This window comes from Danio rerio, chromosome 13, assembly GCF_052040795.2.
Source record: "Danio rerio strain M-AB ecotype USA chromosome 13, GRCz13ab, whole genome shotgun sequence".
NCBI classification, from domain to species: domain Eukaryota; kingdom Metazoa; phylum Chordata; class Actinopteri; order Cypriniformes; family Danionidae; genus Danio; species Danio rerio.
Genome location: NC_141033.1, coordinates 12,698,091 through 12,722,995, shown reverse-complemented (window position 1 = coordinate 12,722,995; position 24,905 = coordinate 12,698,091). Strand labels below are relative to the sequence as shown.

Below are 24,905 nucleotides of genomic sequence, written 5' to 3'. Positions count from 1 at the left end.
GCGAATCAATGCAAAATGGAGACTTTATTTACCTCTTTGATGTTTCTTCGGAGTTCCTCATTGAAGCTATATGTATTTATATCAGACAAAGTTAGTTCACATATATCTCCCTCTTTCAATGAAAATAGTTCCAAAACAAGTCAAGGCATCAAAAGTCACCAAGCAACGCCGACCAAAAGCTGGACTGGAGCACCGTAATTGAGTGGAAAGACTTCTTCCCCTGATCCGCTCACTGATTCTCCACTCCGGGTTTTAATTTGCCGCACTTTGTTAATTTCTGCAGAAACCCGGAAAAACGTTTATAAAAACACAAATGAGCCAAATATAGAAAACACAAAATTTAGCTGTGTTTGAGTTATCCTGGATTATGAAAAGTTGGCTTGTATTTTGTTCATAAATTCAAATCAATCTACAAAATCATTTGCAAAATGATCGAGTTACCAATGTCACCAATGTCGTCATACTGGTTCATCAGCGCATTCCGGTTGCAAAAATAAACAAATATGCCGTGTTGTGTGGTAGGATGATAAAATCTAGAGTCCAAAAATAGAAAACTTATTTTTTTCCGGAGACCACACTGTTTTTATACCAAGCGCAGATGTCTTTGGCTAACAGCCATCAGAAGAGCTGAATGGAGTGAGGACCTAATTAAGAATGCTCGACTCTCGACTCTATCCCGGCTATATCACAGTGTTTTATAGATATATAATAGGTATATGACTGAAGAGAGAATGATGAGTATGGCGGGAGGTCTATCTCTTCCCGGTAATTGTGCGTTTCGTGTAAAATACAAAAGTGAAAGCATGCTGAACTATTAACAAGAGCTGTTTATCCGTTAGGAAAATTGGCTGAACTGCAGTAGTTTGTCTGTTATTTCTCTCTATAATGTAAAGCCTGTAATGGATAAGCCAACTGCTGTGTATGAGAAAGTCTTACCTCTGATATATACTTGGTGACAAAGTCTGTGGGTGTCACCATTCAAAATGAAAGCGCAGCTTTTCGCTTATTATCTCTATTGCTCATGGTCATAAATTAAAATAAGGACGCATGACAGCTGAGCGGGACTCTGCAAAATAAACCCTGAAACTCTGACCAATGTGAGGAGAGATAACTCACACGTGACTTGTTTTAGCTCTTTTGGTCCATTTCAAAACTCCTGCTGTGTGAAAGCGAACCGCACCAAGATTAAAGAACATTGTAACAACTTTTTCTTAATTGTTTGGCTAGACAGAACCTCTGTGTTATTTGCAAACTCTAAACAGTGAAATCATATTAGCAGCCAATGACTATCAAAGTACAACATTGTTCAGAGTCAAATAAACACTGTTAATGTTGTTTTCAAGTCACATTTGCATGCTAATTCCAATCGAATATTCAGAGTAACATGGTAAACAATATAGAGACTTCTAAATGAAGGAATGTGTAAATATAAAACTAACTTTACCTCTATCTGCTGTTATAGTTTGATGAAAACATTATGTAAATATATATATGTCGCATCGATGAGAATCTTGTGTAAATTCCAGCATGAAGATTGGCTATCTGTACTGGCCAGTACAAATTGAGATCATACAGTTTTCACCATTAATTCATGAGAAAGACTTCGAGCCAATCAGTGCGCCCTGTTGTGAATGAGATGCAACTTCATTAATATGCATGAAATAGCTTTAAAGACTCTTTTACCTGTTACAGTGTTTAGAGAGATGCTACATTGTATTGCCAACCGTGATTCAAACAAGTATTAGAAAAATTGTACAAAGACATGAGTCATCAGTGTTCCATTTTTAAAATGTGCTGAAACAAAAGTTTTGTTTTCATTTCCCCGCAGTGAGAGCACAGCTCGCGTGTAGACCAAGCAGTTGGATTACAGTGGTCTGCTAACACACAACAAAAATATGTTTGTTAGGAACATTTTTTAGCTGAGAGCTTTTCACATCTGGAAAAGGTGAATCCTGGATATGCTGCTCCTCTTCTTTTAAAAAAAGAAGTGTTGGCCGATCAGAAAGAAGAAAACAGTGTGCATGTTGACATCATGGGGCGAAAACTCTGGTTGGATCGTCCACATGAACACATTGTACCCAAAGTTTTGGAAAATCTTTACCCTGGCTGGAGTTTTTAGAAAGGTTCTGTTTCAGTCACCTGACACTACTTTTTCGTTTAGACAAATAGCAAAACTGTGTCAAAAAAGTGCAATTTTGAAAATACCTGTGTTTGTGTGGACAGGGTTTTAGTGTTTTAGGTTTCATGGCTAAATCTGGTGGTCAATTCTCATAGATTGCACAGTCTATCAGTAAGGGCAAAGTGTAAAGGTTTAATTAGCAGAGCAATAGCCCAGTTTTTATTGAAATGCACACAACATTATGAGTGACATATCAGAGTTCAAAAAAGGACAAATTGCTGGTGGGCGTCTTGCTGGTGCATCTGGATTGTTTCCTAAAAACAAAAACAAAACTGTTCACACTCACCTCAAAATTAAATGTGCACCTCAACTCTCCTGTTTCCACCAGAACTGTTAGTTTTGAGCTCCACAGGGTCAATATAAATGTCTAGGCTGCTATAACCAAATCTTTGGTTACTCATGCCAATGCCAAATGTCAGTTTCAATGATGCCAGTTTTGAAAATCTTGGTTGAAACATATTGTTCTCTGATGAGTCCACCTTCACTGTCTTTCCCACATCCTGGAGAGTAACGTTGTGGAGAAGCCCCAAAGAAGTGAACCACCCAGACTGTTACATGCCTTGAGTGATCATGGAAGAGGATTAGTGATGGGCTGCAATATCATGGCATTCCCTTGGCTCAATATTTGTGCTGATGGGCATGACACTGCCAAGGACTACCAAACCATTCTGAAGGGCCATGTGCACCCAATGGTTCAAACATTATATCATAAAGGCAGTGCTGTTTATCAGGATGATGATACACTAATGCACACAGCAAGACATAATGGCTTGATGAACATGGACGTGAAGTTGAACATCTCCAATGGACTACACCAGGGGTCACCAACCCTGTTCCTGGAGAGCTACCTTCCTGTTCAGTTGCAACCCTGACCAAACACACCTGTTTGTAATTATCAAGTGCTGCTTTAGGTACTATTAATTGGTTCAGGTATGTTTGATCAGGGTTGGGACTGAATTCTGCAGGAAGGTAGCTCTCCAGGAACAGGGTTGGTGACCCCTGGACTACACAGTAACCAGATCGTAATATTATTGAGTCACTTTGGCGTGTTTTAAAGGAGCAACTCAGGAAACATTTCCCTCCACCAGCATCACATAGTGACCTGGCCACCTCAAAATCCCTCTGGCCACTGTCCAGGACTTGTATCTGTGATTCCCAAGACTAATTGATGCTACATTGGCTGCAAAAGGAGGTCCTACTAAACCCAGGTGTTTTAGTTTCATTGTTCAAGCCCTGTATTTATGCATGTTTTTTGTATGTTTATTAATTAATTAATTAATTTATTTATTTGTTTATTAATTAATTCATTTATTTATTCATTTAATAATTTATTTAACAGTCTGTGGAACCAAAAGAAAACCATTAGAATTAAAAAAAATTTGAAACCAAGTTTCAAAATAATGTTATGCAACAAATTGTTCTTAATATACTGAAAATAATTGTACTTAAATTTAATTGAATCCGTCTTCCATTTAATTTCCATTCCGACTGTGTAGCATCAGAATTAGGGTGAGTTTCTCTTTACTACACTTGACTAGGTGTTGATCTGCCCCACACCAGAGTAATCTGAACTAATCCTTTTAGTGTTTGTCCTAATCTACAGTAGTGTTTGGGAATGTCACACTCCTGTTCAGACAGAGAATGTCACTTCTTTCTTGGGACAGCAGTGTGTGAGATTCTTCATGTACCCCGCAGAACGATGCGCCCACTTCTGTATGCAGATCTCTCGTTGTGCTTGGCTTTGGTGGTCTGTGCTCAGAGTCCAGCATGTCCTTCTCTGTGCACGTGTGTGCTCCAGGGTCGCAGTGATACCAAAGGACTGAGGTACATATTGGCTTTTCTGTAATCTCTTTTGTCTGGTCAATTCTGTGCTCCTGAGTTTTTCAATCCACACACTTTCTCCTCAACTGTCTTGTTTTCTTGTAGTCTAGCAGAGACTGTTCTATTATAGAAAAATGTGTGTGGTAAAAGTAATGATTCTCTCTTTTAAATTATTTACATTCTTTACACACTTAATTGTTCTTATAAGAACTGTTCACTGATTTTAAAGGGAACCCAACATTATTTTTCTGTGGAAAAAACATTTTGGAATCTTTTTTTAAGGACCACTGTACAATATATTTGTAAATTACAGTTTTCTCCATTGGTTTGACTCATTTCTTGAAACAGAAATTACATTCTCAAAACAACATGGACAAACCTCCAAACCACTTGGCAATTGTTCACAACAGACTTGAATTTCTCATTCATTTGATCAAATTGCATGTCCAAGTACATATTTGCAAATGATTGAGTACAGATAGCCTACATTTAGCACATTTTCCGAGTGAATAGATCTTGTTGATCTAAACTGATTGTTAATTCTCAGTCTAATGGTTGTTCTCTCCAAAATGTGTCAGCGTCATTTCATTGTATATGTCATTACATGCACAATAGTCTGTTCAATTGTCAAAATTTGTCAAGACCATAATACCATGAATACCATACAGAAGGTGAATCCTTGGAACAATTGATTACTGTAGGGGATGGTTGCGACATTCATGTAGTTTCTTCCCTCGTTGCATCGCAAAGGAGAATATTCACTGTGATGTGGACGAGAATCTGTGGCCACAGACTGTAGCGTGTGGATGGTTAGGAGAGCGAGGACATGCTCTATTTATAGCACTCTAGTTTTTTGTTTGTGTGTTTATATTACAGTTTATAATGCTGTATACAGTTTCTTTTTGCTCTGATATATGGAAGTTACTTTGTGTGTGGTTGATCATTACATTAAAAAAAAGGAGTTACCATTTCCTTGGCAGTATGAGTACAATGTGTGACGTCAAACCTTGGAGGCTACTCTCACTCTAAAATCCTATTTCTTTTTTTTTAGTTTTATACATAATTGTATTCTGTAAGCTAAACAGTACAGTAACCATTGTCAATGAAGGACTGGGCTAAGACTCTAAGGTGGACTTACACTTTTAGTGGTCCTTTGCCATAGTGACAAAACATCTAAACATTTTGACTTGCAGTGCTTACACAATGCCAAAGGGACGAAGCATTTTGGGGGCACTGACGGTTTAAATGAAAAGGAAATTTAGTTTTGACACATGAGTGAACTGTTTTGGGAAAGGTATGAGCTGTTGCAGGTGAACCATGGTGTAGTGCTGAACCATCCACATTATTTTGGCAAAAGCACCAACAGTGTTGAGAATGTCCGGTCTGTTTCAAGAAATGAACCAAAGTAATTGAGAAGGATATTTGCCATTTTTGTGGCACTGACTTTTTATATGGGAAAGGAATTTAGTTTTGATGCATGAGTGTTGGAGAGATACAGTATGAGCTTTTGTAAGTGTTTTTGGAGAGATATGAGCTTTTGCAACTGAGCTATAGTGTTGTGCTAAACTGTAATACTGTTTTGCCAAATGATCTTTCAATTTTGAGAATGTAATTTCTGTTTTAAGAAATAAGCCAAACCATCGGAGAAAAACAGTAACAATTTTCCATATGTTGCACTCAAAAAATATTTTTTCTTGCTCGTTCAAACTACTTATTTAAAATGAGCTGAAACAACACAATTCTTGGGATTTCATTAGGACAACTTAATTTTTTTATGTTCAATAAAAAAATTGCACATAAATTTGAGATTGTTTAAAGTTTTTACAATTAAATTTAATTCAAGATTTATACAATTAATTAATTATACAATTTTATAATTAAAGTTTTTACAGTGTAATCTCTTATGCTAAGTTCAGACTGGATGATTTTCAAAGTAGTGATGTCACAGATGTTTTCACACTGCATGACTATCTGGGCTAGCGTTTTGTTGCTGCTTTGTTTACACTGCAAGATGGATCAGCGACAGGGACTTTCACATTGCATGACTTTACAATAGGAAGAATTGCCGACAACTTCGTCCAAACTGCGTCATAGAGCCAAAAACACGTAGTATATCTTTTGTTATAAACTACGTAATGAGAAAGAAGCCTTTAATGGGGTAGAAAATGTACAAAGTTGCTCACCTGGGTTTGAAGGGAATTATCCATTTCTCCTCAACTTAAGTTGATAATAAATTAATTTCTTTTTTAACTTTTTGTATGAAACGTCAAACAGACACGGGCGCTCCTGTCAAACCTCCACTAGTTTTTCCTCCATTTCGTGGGTCCAAAATAAACAGAAAACGATCGCTTTTAACTTCTCCCCCAACCTCCCGCTGGCCTGCAGGTATACACACACACACACACACACACACACACACACACACACACACACACACACACACACACACACACACACACACACACACACAAGTGAATGCTGCTGTCTCATTGGCTGTAGGTAATCGCCGATGTTATTTTCAGTCAAAACTCATTTCACACAGCATTATTTGAATCGCCGACAGTTCCAGATATTTAGCACACTAAATATCTAACAGCCATCTGCAACTTATCGGCGATTCTCTTAGATCACGTCTTTGATAGTTCACACTGTGTGATTGTCACTTGAGTGCACGAGCACCGATTTGACTGTGATTTCAGACATTTGTCGGCGATTTCTCAAAACCTGTTGGCGAGCCAAAATCGGGGCTAAAATCACACAGTCTGAACTAGGCATTACAGAGATTAATGTTTTATTTAATATTACTATTCATTTATGCTTTTAAATTGCACGGTGGGACCTTGATGTACATCATTTTTGATGTTGAAAAGTTTGAAAAATGTGCTTTTATTGACATTTTAAATTATTTAATGTGATGTATTATATGGTTATAAACTGGTAATAAGCTGCCAGTTTTTTCTTTTTGTTTTTTTAAAGACTTAGTTTTCTATAGATTATTTATTGTACAATAAATTGTTTTAAATTAAATTGTTTCCACTAGAACTAGTAATAGTCACTTTAATAAATTCCATAGAAAATTGCAAATTTTCATCATCAAAAGTTGACAGAGCAGAGATCAACATCACATAATAAAATTCACAACTGTAAATACACAGAAAAAAAAGTTAATTATGAAATACGGAAAGTGTTAATTATCGGTTATATTTTAGTGTATAATAAATTATTGGATTTACATACCTATATCAAGGTATTATTATCAACAGCTTACAGCTATGAAAACCTGTTAGCTGCAAATCTATTAATTTTTTTATTTTATTTTTATATTTATTTATATATTGTACAGGGATTATGAATAAGAGCTGTATAAATATATTTGGCATGGTAAGCTGCACACAGGTCGGAAAGATTTAGCATTACAATTTCATTTTCACTTAGAATTTAGGATTATTATTCAATTTTTAATTATATTTGTTTTTTTCACAGAACTGTGCTTTGACTGTGATTTCAGACATTTGTCGGCGATTTCTCAAAACCTGTTGGCGAGCCAAAATCGGGGCTAAAATCACACAGTCTGAACTAGGCATTACAGAGATTAATGTTTTATTTAATATTACTATTCATTTATGCTTTTAAATTGCACGGTGGGACCTTGATGTACATCATTTTTGATGTTGAAAAGTTTGAAAAATGTGCTTTTATTGACATTTTAAATTATTTAATGTGATGTATTATATGGTTATAAACTGGTAATAAGCTGCCAGTTTTTTCTTTTTGTTTTTTTAAAGACTTAGTTTTCTATAGATTATTTATTGTACAATAAATTGTTTTAAATTAAATTGTTTCCACTAGAACTAGTAATAGTCACTTTAATAAATTCCATAGAAAATTGCAAATTTTCATCATCAAAAGTTGACAGAGCAGAGATCAACATCACATAATAAAATTCACAACTGTAAATACACAGAAAAAAAAGTTAATTATGAAATACGGAAAGTGTTAATTATCGGTTATATTTTAGTGTATAATAAATTATTGGATTTACATACCTATATCAAGGTATTATTATCAACAGCTTACAGCTATGAAAACCTGTTAGCTGCAAATCTATTAATTTTTTTATTTTATTTTTATATTTATTTATATATTGTACAGGGATTATGAATAAGAGCTGTATAAATATATTTGGCATGGTAAGCTGCACACAGGTCGGAAAGATTTAGCATTACAATTTCATTTTCACTTAGAATTTAGGATTATTATTCAATTTTTAATTATATTTGTTTTTTTCACAGAACTGTGCTTTGACTGTGATTTCAGACATTTGTCGGCGATTTCTCAAAACCTGTTGGCGAGCCAAAATCGGGGCTAAAATCACACAGTCTGAACTAGGCATTACAGAGATTAATGTTTTATTTAATATTACTATTCATTTATGCTTTTAAATTGCACGGTGGGACCTTGATGTACATCATTTTTGATGTTGAAAAGTTTGAAAAATGTGCTTTTATTGACATTTTAAATTATTTAATGTGATGTATTATATGGTTATAAACTGGTAATAAGCTGCCAGTTTTTTCTTTTTGTTTTTTTAAAGACTTAGTTTTCTATAGATTATTTATTGTACAATAAATTGTTTTAAATTAAATTGTTTCCACTAGAACTAGTAATAGTCACTTTAATAAATTCCATAGAAAATTGCAAATTTTCATCATCAAAAGTTGACAGAGCAGAGATCAACATCACATAATAAAATTCACAACTGTAAATACACAGAAAAAAAAGTTAATTATGAAATACGGAAAGTGTTAATTATCGGTTATATTTTAGTGTATAATAAATTATTGGATTTACATACCTATATCAAGGTATTATTATCAACAGCTTACAGCTATGAAAACCTGTTAGCTGCAAATCTATTAATTTTTTTATTTTATTTTTATATTTATTTATATATTGTACAGGGATTATGAATAAGAGCTGTATAAATATATTTGGCATGGTAAGCTGCACACAGGTCGGAAAGATTTAGCATTACAATTTCATTTTCACTTAGAATTTAGGATTATTATTCAATTTTTAATTATATTTGTTTTTTTCACAGAACTGTGCTCTGCAAGAACCCAGCCTTGACTGCCATTCCAATAGATTTGCCAAATGACACGGTGAAGTTTCGTCTGGAGCGCACCTCTGTTTCCAGGATATTTAGAGGAGCTTTCTCAGCCATGCCAGAGCTGCTTTATTTGTGGCTTACATATAACTCCATCTCCGTCCTACACCCAAGAAGTTTCACAAACCTGTCCTCCCTACATGAGTTACGACTGGACGGGAACCTGCTGTCCACCTTCCCCTGGGAAGGGCTCAGGGATATGCCCCGTCTGCGAACTCTTGGACTGCACAATAACCGCCTGGCACGAATACCACTCCTGGCTGTCCGCTACCTTAGAAATGTGACTTACCTGGATCTCTCGAGCAACAGGCTGAGCACTCTGGCCAATGACCTGACGGCTCTCTGGCTGTTCAGTGACAGCAATCAAACCCAGCGCTCCTTTGTTTTAGGTAAAACATTCACATCCCGTTTTAAACTACACCCTGGCCCTGAATTAGCACCCATACTGCCTCCATGGAAACAGAGAAACCTCAAATGTTGTAGACTAAGGGTTTGTTCAATTCTGTTTCTAGACGGCCAAAGTTCTGCTGAGAGTTTGCATCCAACACACTTATTTTGCCAGGAAGTATTTGGTGAGTCTGAACATAATGAACAGGTGACGGACCCCAGCATGCACAGGATGTCATACATGACGTCAGATTGATTTTTTTACCCCAATGTGGTGGGACATTGCATTTTGTTTGGAAATAAAAATCAGGTTGCCGTCTGAACCCATCGTCAGGCCGATTTCAGTGTCTAACGTTGGACAGATGTTGCATTTTGGTTACTTTTCCAAATATCAACGTCTAATGATGTTACAACTTGGCGTTGTGTGAACGGTACTATGACACCTATCAGATGTTGAGTTTTGGTTGCCATACCTGATGAACAAATGTCAGTATTTTACATCAATGTGTCGATAAGATGTTGGCATAAGATGTTGGCTCGACCTTGGATTTTGGTCAACCGAATATCAACATAATTTCACGACGTTATTGGATGTCAAAATAACAATGTCCTTAGGTGACCTACGGTAAATCTAACCTGATATTTGCGTCTTATGACATTGTGTGTCTGCTGGGACTGCATCTGTAATCCTTCAACTTGGTCGACTTTTAGTCCAAAAGTTAGAATTAAAATTAAAAACTCAAAAGTTACTTAGAATAGTGTTATGAATATAATTAAAAAATATTTCTTAGTTAATTCATAACCCACAGGCAAACAGCAAAAACACTAAAAAACTAGTTGGCCATTGTATTTAGAATGTTGGGACTGTTGTATTCAGACTGCCCCAACAACTGCCACGCATAATAATTATAAAACTAATTAAATGATTTTAATTTAACAAATGGAAAAATGTCTTACAGTAAGCCAGTAGCATTCCCTGACTGGCCTTTAAACAACTATAGCAGCCAAACTGTTCAGCACACAGGCAAACATAGACACTACCAACGTCAGTGACACCATCAAGTCATTAATATCTCATGGTAATGAAATACATACCCATCCTGACTGGTTTACACAAACACATGCGTGATATCAGTGTGATCTGAGAGTCTTCAGTCTTTTGATGGCTCACTGCGTTCCTACAGTGGAAACCAAAGCCTACTTTGATTCGCCGTGCTTATGTAATCTGCAAACACCTCTGAAGACTAAATAGCTGTTTCCATCTTTGTTTTAAAGTGCATTTCAAGTTTCACATTAGAAAAAAAAACAATGATAGAAATGCCAAATTAAAAACGAAAACACTTGTACTGAAAAATAACAAGGCGGCACGGTGGCTCACTTGCATCACAGCAAGAAAGTTACTGGTTTTAGTGTCAGCTTGGCCAGTTCATTCTGGTGTGGCAACTTATGAAATAGAAAAAAAAAGAATCAAAAATAAACATGTTTACCCTTTAGATGGCCTTTGACTTGAATGAAAAGAGTTAAATGCAAGGAATACTACTAGTAAATGCAAAGTTTGCACCAACACAATTGTACTTGACATTCGCTCACCCTCAAATGGTTCTAATCGTTTATGAGTTTACTTTTCCTTTTGAAAACAAACATATTTTTTGAAGCATGTTGAATATAGCTAGCCATTTGTTTTCATATTAGGGAATGGAGGTCATAGGCTTTTATTTTCCAGTCTATTTCAAAATATCTTTATTTGTGTTTAACAGAGAAAATAAACTCATAGGTTAGCACTAGTTACGTAACAAGCTCTAGTTAGTGCTAACGCCTCTTAGCAAGAAGGTCACTGTGTGGAGTTTGCATTTTGATCCCGTGTTTGTGTGGGTTTCCTCTATAAGTTTAGTTTGTCTGCGACTATTTGTCAATTGCCTGCAAATACATTCTCAGAATCGAGAAACAGTTTGGGTTTTTAAGCCTTTAAATGCTACCTTCTCTGTGATGTCGTAAGCACTATATTACTTTTTGGTTTCTCTTATCTGATTGGATGTTGTGAGCACGTTATTTTTTTTCCATAACAGCCAGTACAACGAAGAGATGGCAACATTAAATGATGATGCAAAAAGAAAACATTTGTTTTTAACTTCTTTAAAGCTGACATTGCGAGGTTACACCAAAAAAAAAAAAAAGAAAAAAGAAAAAAAGAAGTGATGTTTTGTACAGTTTTATCATTTTTATAATATTTAGATTGTAGATTCACAAACATTTTTTTAAATTTGTGGTTTAGCAATAGCTATTCATTTTTTTTTTTTGGTTGGGCCAGTGAAAATATTGGCAGGGCAAGTAAAAATCTGAACCACTGGTCCAATCGGGCCAGTAGAAAAATTCCTTAGCTTTGAACCCTGCTGTTCCTGGAGAGCCACCTTCCTGCATATTTCAGTTGCAACCCATATCAAACACACCTCCCTGTAATTATCACGTGGTGTTCAGGTCCTAATTAATTGGTTCAGGTGTGTTTGATATGGGAAGCAACTGAAATCTGCAGGAAGGTGGCTCCCCAGGAACAGGGTTAGCCACCCCTGTACTAGGCTAATAAAAACATTTTAAAATACTTGTTTTTACTTTTTTAAAACAAGTTTAATAAAATTATTACAAACCTTCAAATTATAACTATCAACATTATAACTAAAACAACATTTGATATGTGATTCTAATGTGTTTTGGGACACATTCTATTATAATGTATTGATTTTACTTAAAAAAAAAAGACCAGTAGAGAGGCAAAAAGATCAATAGAGTTTCCATTGAAACCAACACAATTTCCTTTTTTCATTCCTTTTGTCACTCATTTCATTCCTTTCACAGGTCTTCAAGACAATCCCTGGGTCTGCGATTGTCGGCTTTCCACCTTGCTTGACATTAGTCGAGGCCCAGAAAGCTCTCTGGTCCTGCTGGACCGCTTCCTGACATGTAGTGAACCTTTGGATCTGGCTGGAGTTCCCTTTCAGAGTGTAGAGCTCAGCCGATGCCGCAGGCCGTATGTGGTGACGTCTGCCACAAAGATCACCGCTCTGCTGGGCAGCACTGTCCTGCTCCGCTGTGAGGCCACAGGACACCCGACGCCAGCACTCATGTGGATCAAATCTGCCAAACGCAACCTTTATAATCAAGGTATCATCTTAAATGCTAGTCTGGTGTATTTTCATAGATGTCAGTGTTGTTATTGTCAGCTGAAATGTTATAAAAATGAAAAACGTTTAACTAAAATTTAAAAAGTATTAAAAATATTTTGATTAGATGAAATAAAGCTGAAATAAATCAAATTTTAATATGAAAAACATAAACTTACCTTAAATAAATATTGTGTTAGCAATTTAAATAAAGCTACTTAAATAAATATGTTATTTAATTGTAAAAAAAAATATACGTAAAAATTGCTAAATCACATGACAAAAAAATATAATTAATGAGTTAAATAATTCAAATTAATAATTCAAAATGCTACGCAATGGTATTTTACTAACATTTAGCAATACTTAACCTGTATGTGCTGTTGGGGATGTTTTCATCCACTATGACGTGATTTTGTGTTTTAATTTGGCCACAAATGTTTTTTAGCTAATGGAATGATTTTGGGTGACAATCTTGTTTTTGCACATATTTGTTTCCAAAAACTCAAACTTATTACACTTAGGGCAAATTTACACTTTCAGTTTAGTTTCAGTTTCCTTTATTTTTGTCATTAAAAACATCACAATAAATTCTAATGCAGAACGAAATTACGTTGCATCAGACCCAACAAGAACATAAAAAAACATCAAACACTATAAATACTTAACATAAAAAATTAACTTTTATAATTTCCTATATATATATATATATATATATATATATATATATATATATATATATATATATATATATATAAATAAATATATAAATAAATAAATAAATAAATATATATATATATAACCCAATTTAAAAAAAATCACAAAACGGAATAAATTAATACCTAAATAACTATTGCAGAGTTTGCCTAATAGTTATAATATTAACATTTTGTGCTATTTTAACTATGTATTGATTTATTATTTCATACTAGCTATTCAAAAGTAATATACGGTAGTTAATATACGGTATTATTCAAAAGACTTATAATGACAGGATTAAAAACTATCACGAATATCGCCGATTTGCTCCTCAGGCTTCTGTAACGCCTGTCTGATGGCATGAGCTTGAGCAGACCAAATGGCCAGGCTGGGTTAGATCCCTTAAAATGCTGTTTGCCCTAGACAGACAGTGTTGCTGATACATTTCCTAGAAAGGTGTCATTTTGACTTCAACAGACCTTACAGCTGACTTTATTATCTTCTTAATGGTGTTCTTGTCAGATACGCTGCTATTTTTATACCAAAAGAGAGATGCCATTAGTGAGAACACTCTCAACAGCTCCTCTTTAAAAGTTTACTATCCTTTCCTTATGTTTGTGGCTGTTTTTGCTCCATTGACATCCATTATGAGGACATTTTTGGATTGCAAAGCCATGACACCATATAATTTTAATAATAATATGGTGTCATGGCATTACAATCATTAAATGTTATTGTAAATGAAATCAGTGAGGCAAAAACAGAAATGAACGTAACAAAAGTAGTCAGTTTGAAACAACACAGAAGGATTAAAATAAATATAATAGTAAAACTAACACTGACCCACAATTTGTCTGTTTCTCAAATGTTCATTGTGTAATTTAAGTGTAAACATTTATTTTAATTACATTCTTTAAGTAATTAGATATATTTTTCATATTTTATTCAATTTGTTTTGTTTTTACGAACATTTGAAACATTATTTTTCAAAGCAAGCTTTCATTCATTACTAACTAACAATAACGTTTTATTAATGCACTGTGAACCTTTATAGATATCAAAAAATTGTGTTATTAAGTTGCAAACATAAGTTATTGTGTGTAATTTATTTAAATGACAAATATGCTATCTAAACCACTGTAACTTCAGTGGAAAATGTCAGATATTTTGTTTCCAATAAAATACACTTACATATGTTTCAAGGTTGTTGTAAGCAGACACAAAGCAGCCTGGATACTGAAAGATTTCCCAAAAAGCTTTTTGGCTGTAAGTTAAAATAAGACTTTTGTCACACATGTAGTTATTGCATACTTAATTTAAACCTTTGTGCTTAATATTTTACAAAGCACAATGGTGCAAATGTTTTACTAGTTAATGAGCTAGTAAATTGTCATGTAAGTGTGTCTGACCTTTCTTCATCTGCTTTAATGATTACACACATCTCTGCAGATGTGCAAGAGTCTCCTCGTGTGGGGGTCCGATGGTCTGTGGTCAGTCTAAACGGGATCTCCTATAGTGATGCAGGAGAGTATCGGTGCAGAGCGCAAAACATGGCAGGCATTTCAGAGGCCGTCGTCAGTCTGAATGTGGTCGGGGTAATGGCCGAATATACAGACTTCAAAAACTCCGACCAACAGCAAACTACCACAAAATCAGACTCTAAACGGACGAAACCCAAGCAGAAATCTAAAGCGATGATGCCTCGAAATATGACCGGTTCACTTTCTCCTCTAAAGAGAGTCCTGAAAACCCCCAAAGCTGGCAGAGACAAAATGAAAAGGGACAGGACAGCTGTACAGAAGCTGTCCCACAGACACTTTCTGACTGCTTCTGATGATTCACTCCTTCACTCTCACGCTGACAAACACCTCTTGTATTGATATTAATTCCAACCTGACCCGTCAAATTACAACATGTTTTGTTTAGGAAGTTACTTTTTTACCTGAATGAAGGTAAATGTTGTGTTCATTTCATCAGGTTTCTTAAATGTAGTACTCAGCAACGATCACAAGATGGCACCTCTGAGCTAAAGAAGCTACACGACAAAAGCAGCGTACAGTACAGAACGTTTTTGAACGGTATGTTTTGCCCCTTTTCATATTAGTACCAGGGGCGTTGCGAGGGGGGGGCTTTGGGGGCTTAAGCCCCTGATGTATTGTCAAAAGCCCCTGATCTCTTGGAATATGTTGCACTTAAATAAAAATATGTTATATAACATTTATTTTGTTATGTAAGTACTAAAAATTACCACATACATCACGAACATTCCACTTAACGCAGCGTTTGTGTCAGGTAATTAAACCGTCAGTTGTTCAGCAGTACCTGTTTCTACCGGCAGGTGGGAGTGGCTCTGTTGTCACATGGTGTTTAAAAAATCCCGCCACTGCACATCATTCATTTATTATTTTGAGGAGCTGAAGCTAATGAGGTAATAATACAACTCTTTCGCGAAACTAAATAGTTTTAACTACTGATGAAGCTTGTTTCCACAGTATAAAATGTGTGTAGTTTTGGTGACATAAAATAACTATAATCAGTAAAATGTGCATCATATCAATGTAAATACAAGTAAAAAAAAACGTAAATTGTACTAGCTTTCTAGATATGATATATTTATATGATATAGCAAGTCACATCTGTTTCTGTAATAGTTAAATCACAGTGAGTTTATGCATCTAGCTTATTATTATATAACTATATTCTACTGTAACATGCTATGTCAGTTTGAATCAAATTATAAATCGACTTTCTTATGAAAATGCCTAAAATGGTTGGAAGAACACACAGTTGAAGTCTGAATTATTAGCCCCCGTTTATTTTTCCCCCCAAATTCTGTTTAACGGAGAGAATATTGTTTTCAGCACATTTCTAATCATAATAGTTTTAATAACTCAACTCTAATAACTGATTTATTTTATCTTTGCCATGATGACAGTAAATAATATTTGACTACGTTGTTTAAGACACCTCTATACAGCTTAAAGTGACATTTAAAGGCAGGTTAGGGTAATAAGGCAAGTTATTGTATAACGATGGTTTGTTCTGTAGACTATAGGAAAAATATATAAAATCTTAAAGGGGCTAATAATTTTGACCCTAAAATGTTTTTTTTTAATGTAAAACTGCTTTTATTCTAGCTGAAATAAAACAAATAAGACTTTCTTCAAAAGGAAAATATTATCAGACATAGGCTACTGTGAAAATTTCCTTGCTCTGTTAAACATAATTTGGGAAATATTTAAAAAAGAAAATAAAATTCAAAGGAGGGCTAATAATTCTGACTTCAACTGTATAAAACATTTATTGTCGCAGTCGTGTAAATGATCAGTTAAAGCCTTTTTATTTTTATTCAGATCATATTTTTATTCTACTACAGCAACAGCTGGATGCCTTCATCCATATTAGGGATTTCCTAGAATGTTCTACTCCTTTTTTGAAGAATATATATGGAATTTCTGCTCAAGTATGAATAAAACAGGCTTTACATGCATTTAAAGTGCTACAATGCCCACATCACCCTATTTTGAGGAAAACTGAAAAAAAAATCCCTCTGAAGAAATTTAAAGTAAACATATTTCTAGCATATAGATCTTTATTTTTATTTTTTGTAGCCTTAGCTAGCCTACTATTTTTGATAGAATTGTTATTATGTAAAGAATAGTAGCCTATTGAATATCAATATTTTGCAAGGTATTGAATTTAGAAATTCCATTATTTTGACAACACCTCAGTTAATCACTCTGTCCAAATGAACATGTTTGTAGCTTTGTATCACATTAGATAACAGCTCACACTATAAAAATAAATCATATTTTCAGATTTGAAGACATGCAGAAAATTAAATTTTCAAAAAACAAACAGAAACTTCAAATCAGGAGGAGATAGGAGGCTCAAGAGGTATGATATGGCTCATTACAGACTAGTTTTTTTCCTATTTGGATTTTACAAGTCTTAAAAACCCTTTATTTATTATTAACCATTTTTAATCCTGTTAATAAGATTAGAATAGGTATATTAGTGCGGTGAATTAAAACTTCTTTTTTTTGGGGGGGGGGGGGGGGGGGGGGGGGGGTTCTTTGGGGCTAAGCCCCTTATCCCTTTCGACCCTAGCAATGCCCCTGATTAGTACCATAATAAAAGAAAATCTAGTAATATTACAATTACTGTATATGATGGTCTCGTCCATATATAACTAAATAGGGCCTAATTTTTTATAACGTGTATTTAATGATCATAAAGGCTATAAAACAACAACTGAATAAGCTGGTTAGGTAGGTTTTGACACATGGGGGTTTTGAGCTGGTTAAGACCATCTTAAACCAGCAGCCATGACCAGCAAAGAATTAGCTTAAACCAGCACTCATGTCAAAACTTCCCTAACCAGCTGTTTTTGCTGCAGGGTTGATCTGTGGATTGCTTGTCTAGTTTCTTCTGAAATGACAATTACATTTTAAAGTAATGATAATAAAGTAATGAAATTGAATTTAGTGAGAAGTTGTTTATCTTAACACTTGAAACAATATTTGTGAGATTATTGATTCTCCCAGATAAAGGTCTTACCTCAATTGTTTCCTGTCTTTATTTTATAAATAAGATACCATGAAAGCATCTCACAAAGGGATGACCGTTTTAATAATATGAGGCTGATGATCATCCAGATACTTGATAGATCTTAGTGAGCTTACCGTGTTGCTGCTCTGTTGATTAACAATTTGGCCTCATGACAATTTTGCTAACATCATTTCTTCTGAAATGATGTTTATGTTGAGTTGCATAATAAAGTTGTGAAATTCTGGGAGAGATTATTAATCATAATAGCTAGAACAGCCTCCCATCTTCATGAGATCATTGATTCTGTCAGATACAGACGTCACCTCAGTATTGATGCTATTAAATGGTTTTATGATATAATAACTATTATGTCAATGATAACCAAGCTAACTCTTTCATATTTAAATTAGCTCCCTCCTGTAAAGATTAAATAACTGATTTCATAATTCAGTTTAGTCAAATATTATCTTGTACTGAGAATTATAAGCCCAACAGCCCAAAACTCCCCAATACTGCCTAAAATCTATGTATTTGTATGTCAGAGTATGTCTGAATTCATAGTCTTCATAAAAGAATTGACAAAAATAGTAGATGTGCATCTGATGTACACTTTTCTGTCCCATGACTCCACACAGGAGAAGATTTGTAAATCAAACTGGCACTGGTAGGTGGCAGATGTACACTTTTGTGCTATAGAAAGTGCTTTTATAGAGGTCGCAATGTAATTACCTACTCTTAAAAGATGATAAAATAAAACAGATTTGGTGATTGGAAGGGGTGATGGTTTAAAAGGACCCTCAAACTCACACGAGATTGTCATCACACAAACATCTGGCTAAAAGGATCAAAGCATAATTATTCTAGTGTCCACTTTTCGGAGCTTACATTGAACTGAGATTTAGTAGAGATGAGTTATTTGTGGATTCTATATTTGTCCTGTGATGCCATGCAAGTTTTTTTTATAAATAATATTTTCCATGGCAGACAATATTAGTTAACTAGATTTTTAAAGATGTAAATGTAATATAACATTGTTTGAAATAATGCAATGTCTGCTGCTTGTACCTACATCCCTCTGTTTAGTTGGCCCTGATCGCAGCTTCAAAGTATAAAGTGTGGGCACCTCAATTCTAAAGGGCTCAAAACACTCCTCTTGCTATATGTGAATAGAATCTTTCCAGTCGTTCATTATGCTGACTGTAAATCCCGTCATGTATAACACTATGTTTTGAGGATTTGAAAGTTCCATGACTCTTGCTGGAGGACATGGAGGTTCCACTGATAAATGAAGGTTTCAGGATTTAGAAAAAAGGGTGAGTATTTAATTACAGAATGTTTCATTTTGAGTGATTTAACACTTTAATGAATGTTAACTTGAGTAAACTTGTGCTGCCAACAGTGCCAACCCATGAAGACATGGACTCTACCAGACCTTTGAAGGTTTCCTTTGACTCCAAGCCAACAACTGGAGATCTTTTAGGTCTGTTAGGTTCCAAGGTGGAGCCTAAATTTGGCTGCCAGATCAATACCTTGAAATCTTCATCATGTTCTTTAAAGATGCAGGGTACGTTACCCTGCTAAAAGACCTACTTCCGCCTAAGAACATCATTATCATGACCTGTATACCTGGACTGGAATTATGTTTCGTTAGTTAACATATGTTATGCTTATGTCCACAGGAAAAAACAGATCCAGAGCTTTCGAACATTGACCAGACAATCACACACTCGGCCTCCACCAGCTTGTTGTCATCATACAGTGCATCCATGTGCCATCACTTCCCCCAGGTAAACAGTGCACACGAACACAGCTGTGAGCTCACGACATATCGGTCATCATAGACACTCTGACTGGTCTGTGGCCACATATACTGCACAACAGTGTTCTGATCTGTGTATTGTATTACATTTGTGTTACACTTTCTGCTGGCGTAGACCAGAGAGGATGGCTTTTGTTGTCCTTTTTTGTTTGAGCATTGAGCATCCAACAATAGTCTCCCTCCTCTGACAACTGTTGGTAAATTGTCAACACTGCTAAACAGGAGCAACATTCAAGCCTTTCTGTTTCAGACATATACTGACTGTCCCAGTGGTCTAGAAACAAATTTTGAGTCTTGGGAATGTCACTCAGGGTGTACTCACTCTAGGCTATCCAAAATATACCTGAGCGCGTTTGACCGGCACTGGCCTTTCTGGAGGAGGTGGGCCAGAGTATGGTTCAGTTGGGCTCTAGTGTGGAATAAATGTAGTGTGTGTGTGCAATGTTTGAGCACAAAACTTAAGATGTAATGTCACTTTTAAGAGACCATTCCTTATAGATTTCATTCATTCATTTATCTTCTTTTCTGCTTAGTCCTGTTATAAATCTGGGGTCACCACAGAGAAATGAACAGACAACTTATCCAGCATATGTTTTACACTGCTGATGTACTTTCAGCTGCGACCCATCACTGGGAAACACCCATAAACTCTCTTTCACACAAACACCATGGCCAATTTACTTTATTTAATTGACTTATAGAGCATGTCTTTGGACTTGTGAGAGAAACCAGAGTGGAAACCTACACCAACCCACCCCAAACTTCACACAGAAATGCCAACCGGCCCAGCCAAGGCTCAATTTAGCGAATTTGCTGTGAGGTGACAGCGCTACTCCCTGCGCCACCGCACTGCGTCCCTGTGGATATATCTTGCCAATGAACAGGAACTGTGATAATTTATCAACGATGCAATCCACACTACAGCTGCGACCTCTCAAACCTCTAAATACATTCAATTCAAGTTTATTTTAAATGCGATTTTCACAATAATTATTGTTTCAAAGCAACTTTACAAAAGGTGCACATTACTGCATTTCAATCAAAATCAGAAAAGTTATGGTTATTGCCTTAACTTTATCAGTTATTAATAACTTTAACTGTAAAAAAGTTATTAGTTACTAGTTAATTAAAGTTATTATATATAAACATAACCTGCAGTTACATAGTGAATGGGTGATGTCTACGTGTATATGTTCAATGTAGTGTATTTGTGTTTTACTCAAAGTCTTCGATAGTTGGCATCTTTTCACAAGTCTTGGATCCCATCAATGGCACTGCACAATCTACACTCTTAGAAGAAATAGTACAATGTTGTACCAAAGAAGGTACAAACCCTTGTCACTGGGGCAGTACCTTTTTATGGAACAGAATAGTACCAAAGAAACTAATTTTTACCAGTGCAGTTTGTACCTTAAGGACATGATTTGTATAATGGAAATCCAAAACGTACCTTTGGTTTTTAAAGGGGTGGTCCACTATGATGTCATATTTTAAACTTTAGTTGATGTATAATGTAGCTATGTGAACATAAACAACAACGACAACAAGTTCAATGCAAATGGAGACCTTGGTTTTTACAGAGTTAGCTTAGCAAAGCCTACAATAAACAAATTTTGGGCACTACAAAAAATACTTCCGCCCCCTGTGAGATCACAAAGGTTCGTTTACTGCGCATACAAACTGCACAGGTAAGGGCCGTGGCCAGAGGCGCTGTAATGTTATAGCAGAGATGAAGCTAAAAATGCGTCCAAACATTGAAGTTTCCACAGAGCTTCGTCTGCTTCTATATTTGGGCTTCCAAAGGACACGACACAAAGACAGAAGTGTCTACAGTTCAATATTAATTATGTTCCAGAGAATTATAAAATACACAGCAAGCATGATTTGACAAAACAGCTTCCAGAATCTCTTCCAGTTCAGTGCTGGATTCGGTTAAAATCTCCTCAAAGCAGAAGCTGTGAACTACAACCTGTAAGTGTTTTTATTTGTTAAAATTGAACATGACATGTACAGTGTCTAGCGTTAACGGTATGCTGTAGCAACAATGTAAACAATGCAAAATGCTGCTTTGTGGGCAAATAATTGAGCTACAAATTCATATTTTTCAGTCTAACTGCTGTAAACACACAAACACACACTCCACCAGCATGTTCGTGTCTATTATGTGTGTGCACGCGCGACTGCATTGATTGTGTTCAGTCACCTTTTTCATGCGTTTCACATCTCAGATGATGAAGTCGCAAAAGATATGTGGATGATTCATATTATTTACACCTGCATATTCCGGATATTTATGAAAAACTTCGTGTAACGCATAGAGTTAAAAAAATACAGGTTAGCTTACCTGACTCGTGGTAGCAGCAGAATATAAAATCAAGGCTCACACAGATCTCATCCCACATCTTGTGCTTTATTCTTTTGTGACTGATATAGTACAAAATATAACTTAATCCGAGCATTAGAGAAAAAGAAAAAAAACACCCTTGCACATGCGCTTGTTACAGAAAGTTTACACATTCACACACACACACACACACACACACACACACACACACACACATAGACGCAGACAACATTCACACACACACACACACACACACACACACACACACACACACACACACACACACACACACACACACACACACACACATAGACACACACAGACACACACAAAGACGAGATCTCTTAAAGGAGCCGCACCTTATTTTCACTCGTTACAGACACTTGTCAGATTTTATTTTAGTGAGCAGGCAGGAAGTTGACTGAGGTTTACACAGCAGAAAAGCGCGTGCTTTTACGGGCATGATGTGGGGCCGATCCTCGAATAGCAGCACATTATGACGATGACCAATCAGAGTCACTTAAGGGCGGGCCTTTCAGAGGAGCTAGGAAATTTGACAGTCGTTTTCATGTTAGCTGAGTAGCTGTGTATAATCAAAATGAGATATATGAAAAAATAACGTGATTTCCTTCGAGTGGAACATGAGCACACATTGCTTTACATCTTATAAACACAACCAAGCCTTAAAATTACGTTCTGGACCACCCCTTTAAAACCCGCAGATAACAATATAGTACCTTCATCAAAGGTACAAATCTGATCTATGAAGGTACCACTACAGTGACAAGACATTTTGTACCTTAACAGTGTCAAAAATACTTACAAACATTTATTAAAATGCCTTAAATGTTTAGTTCACAATACCTATGGTTGTATGTTTTACTAGTTGTTGTATTTTATAGAACTTAATAATTAGTGCTTATAAGTTTCATGATATACTTTTAAATTTTCATGTTTTATTCATGTTTTCATTTATAAAATCACTTTGCCTTTTTCCAGTTGTCATATTTATTTTCATAGATATTGTAATAAAGAAGGAGTTCTTCAACACTTTTGTACCTTTTAAATGAGAACAATTGTGTACCTTCATTTCAGTTGTACCATAAAAGGCACACAACAGTACTATAAGAGGTCTTTTCTGTACCATATAGAGTACAATTTTTACAAAGGTACAAAACTCTTGCTCAAGGAACATTATTTGTACCACTTTGTACCTTTTTGTTCTGAGAGTGTAGAGGCCTCAGGATGGACATCCCCTGGTGGAAAAGCGAACAAAGAAAATTATTAGCATAGCTAAATGTCAATGCGAAAATGAAGTGCTATAAAGGAAATTAGTACTCGTAAACAAACATAAAAACAAACATATTAAACAGATAAGTATTTCTAACAAAGTCCCTGGTGTATTAAGACAGAAAGAGTCCCACTGGTAGTTTGTCAATTTCACTCACCTGCATGGAGCACACTCATGCATCCAACACTTACTGTATGTGATGCATTGTGTGTATGGTTTACTAAAAAGATAGATCTTTAATGCATGCAGCATGATGACTTGTAAATTTATGAGTAACAAAAGCGGTGGATCTGTTCAGTGAAATATTCAGCCGTGTGTCACTGCATACTAAATGACTCAAAATAATCCTCCACAATATAACAAAAGAAGTGTGCTCCATTGCATTGAGCGAGAGCACATCTCTTCCCGTTTTCTTCTAAACAACTGCATCGTAATTACGGAAAGATAAGTACAATGTGATTGCAAGCTGGTGGGGAAGGGGGAAATCACGCCTCGATTTTACTCACAAAACACTTTGTACAAACATGTATTGTTTGCTTATCTTATAATCCCAGACCTTAATATGTGGCCTTGTTAGGAAATGATCAATGATAACAGATAAACCTGTGCTTGATCATCATGTTCAATTCAATTCATCTTTATTTCTATATCACTTTTACAATGCAACACTTTTACAATGCAATTTACAGAGTCCAAACACTGATGAGCAAATCCATTGTTGCGCAGCTCCACAGGTCCCAAACCAAACAAGCCAGTTACGACAGTGGTGAGGAACAAACTACACCAATTGATGAAAGTCAAGGAAACACCTTGAGAGAAACCAGGCTCAGTTGGGCACAACCATTTCTTCTCAGGCCAAACTTCTTGTACAGAGCTGCAGTCTAGACACCGGAAGCTGGAGAACGCTAGACAACTATCGTGAAGAAGCTGCAGGTGTGAGTTGGTCACCGGCGAGTGTTCAAGCTGGCCCACACTAGGTCTTTCAGGAATCAGTCTCATGCTCTTCGCTTTTTCATGACCACCACAGCATTTGCTCAGGATATGGCCTGGTCCAGGATTATGGAGACCTCTAGAAGTTCTTTATGGTTGGCATCATCTCTTCACAGGACTTGCATCACATCAATGGTGGAAGTAGAGAACAAATAAGATAATTAGCATAGCTGCTGTTCATCAGTTTAAACAATATATATTAAATATCTATCTAAAAAAAAAAAGATGTGCTGTAAATGAAAACAGCAGTTATATAAACAAACATGTAAAGCATAGGAGTGTTTCAAAGCATAGGAGTGTTCTGGCTCATCGTACAAAAACTAAAGAAAATCTCACAAGACTTGTCTCTTAAAATGTTAGATGTTGTAATGAAAGGATCATTTACAGTACAACTCATGTAGACAAATCCCGGATATAATTTGTTTAACCACTTAACCTTTACATTCCCCAGTCCACTTTCATAAGCCCCTTCCTCTCCTCATAATTACTCTTTCCGTTTACA

General features: G+C 35.6%; 1 protein-coding gene across 3 annotated transcripts; it reads left to right on the top strand.

Annotated features, from left to right (window-relative positions):
• The first annotated feature begins 3,752 nt into the window (after positions 1 to 3,752).
• lrit3b (leucine-rich repeat, immunoglobulin-like and transmembrane domains 3b) lies at positions 3,753 to 24,718 on the top strand. 3 transcript variants are annotated; one of them, XM_087277287.1, is made up of 10 exons: positions 3,753 to 4,003; positions 9,102 to 9,556; positions 12,405 to 12,710; positions 14,612 to 14,674; positions 14,858 to 15,281; positions 15,386 to 15,486; positions 19,193 to 19,272; positions 19,359 to 19,523; positions 19,639 to 19,746; positions 24,103 to 24,718. In XM_087277287.1, exons 1-7 carry the CDS (start codon positions 3,795 to 3,797, stop codon positions 19,246 to 19,248), a joined length of 1,614 nt encoding a protein of 537 aa, XP_087133413.1. In that variant the 5' UTR covers positions 3,753 to 3,794; the 3' UTR covers positions 19,249 to 19,272; positions 19,359 to 19,523; positions 19,639 to 19,746; positions 24,103 to 24,718.
• Positions 24,719 to 24,905: the final 187 nt, after the last annotated feature.

Excerpts from the sequence above, each read along its gene's own strand:
- lrit3b (XM_087277287.1), top strand. The coding sequence starts at position 3,795 with ATGTCACACTCCTGTTCAGACAGAGAATGTCACTTCTTTCTTGGGACA. Across the intron at positions 12,711-14,611 it reads ACGCAACCTTTATAATCAAG|GTTGTTGTAAGCAGACACAA; the intron begins GTATCATCTTAA and ends ATATGTTTCAAG. Across the intron at positions 15,487-19,192 it reads GTACAGAACGTTTTTGAACG|GATTTGAAAGTTCCATGACT; the intron begins GTATGTTTTGCC and ends CTATGTTTTGAG.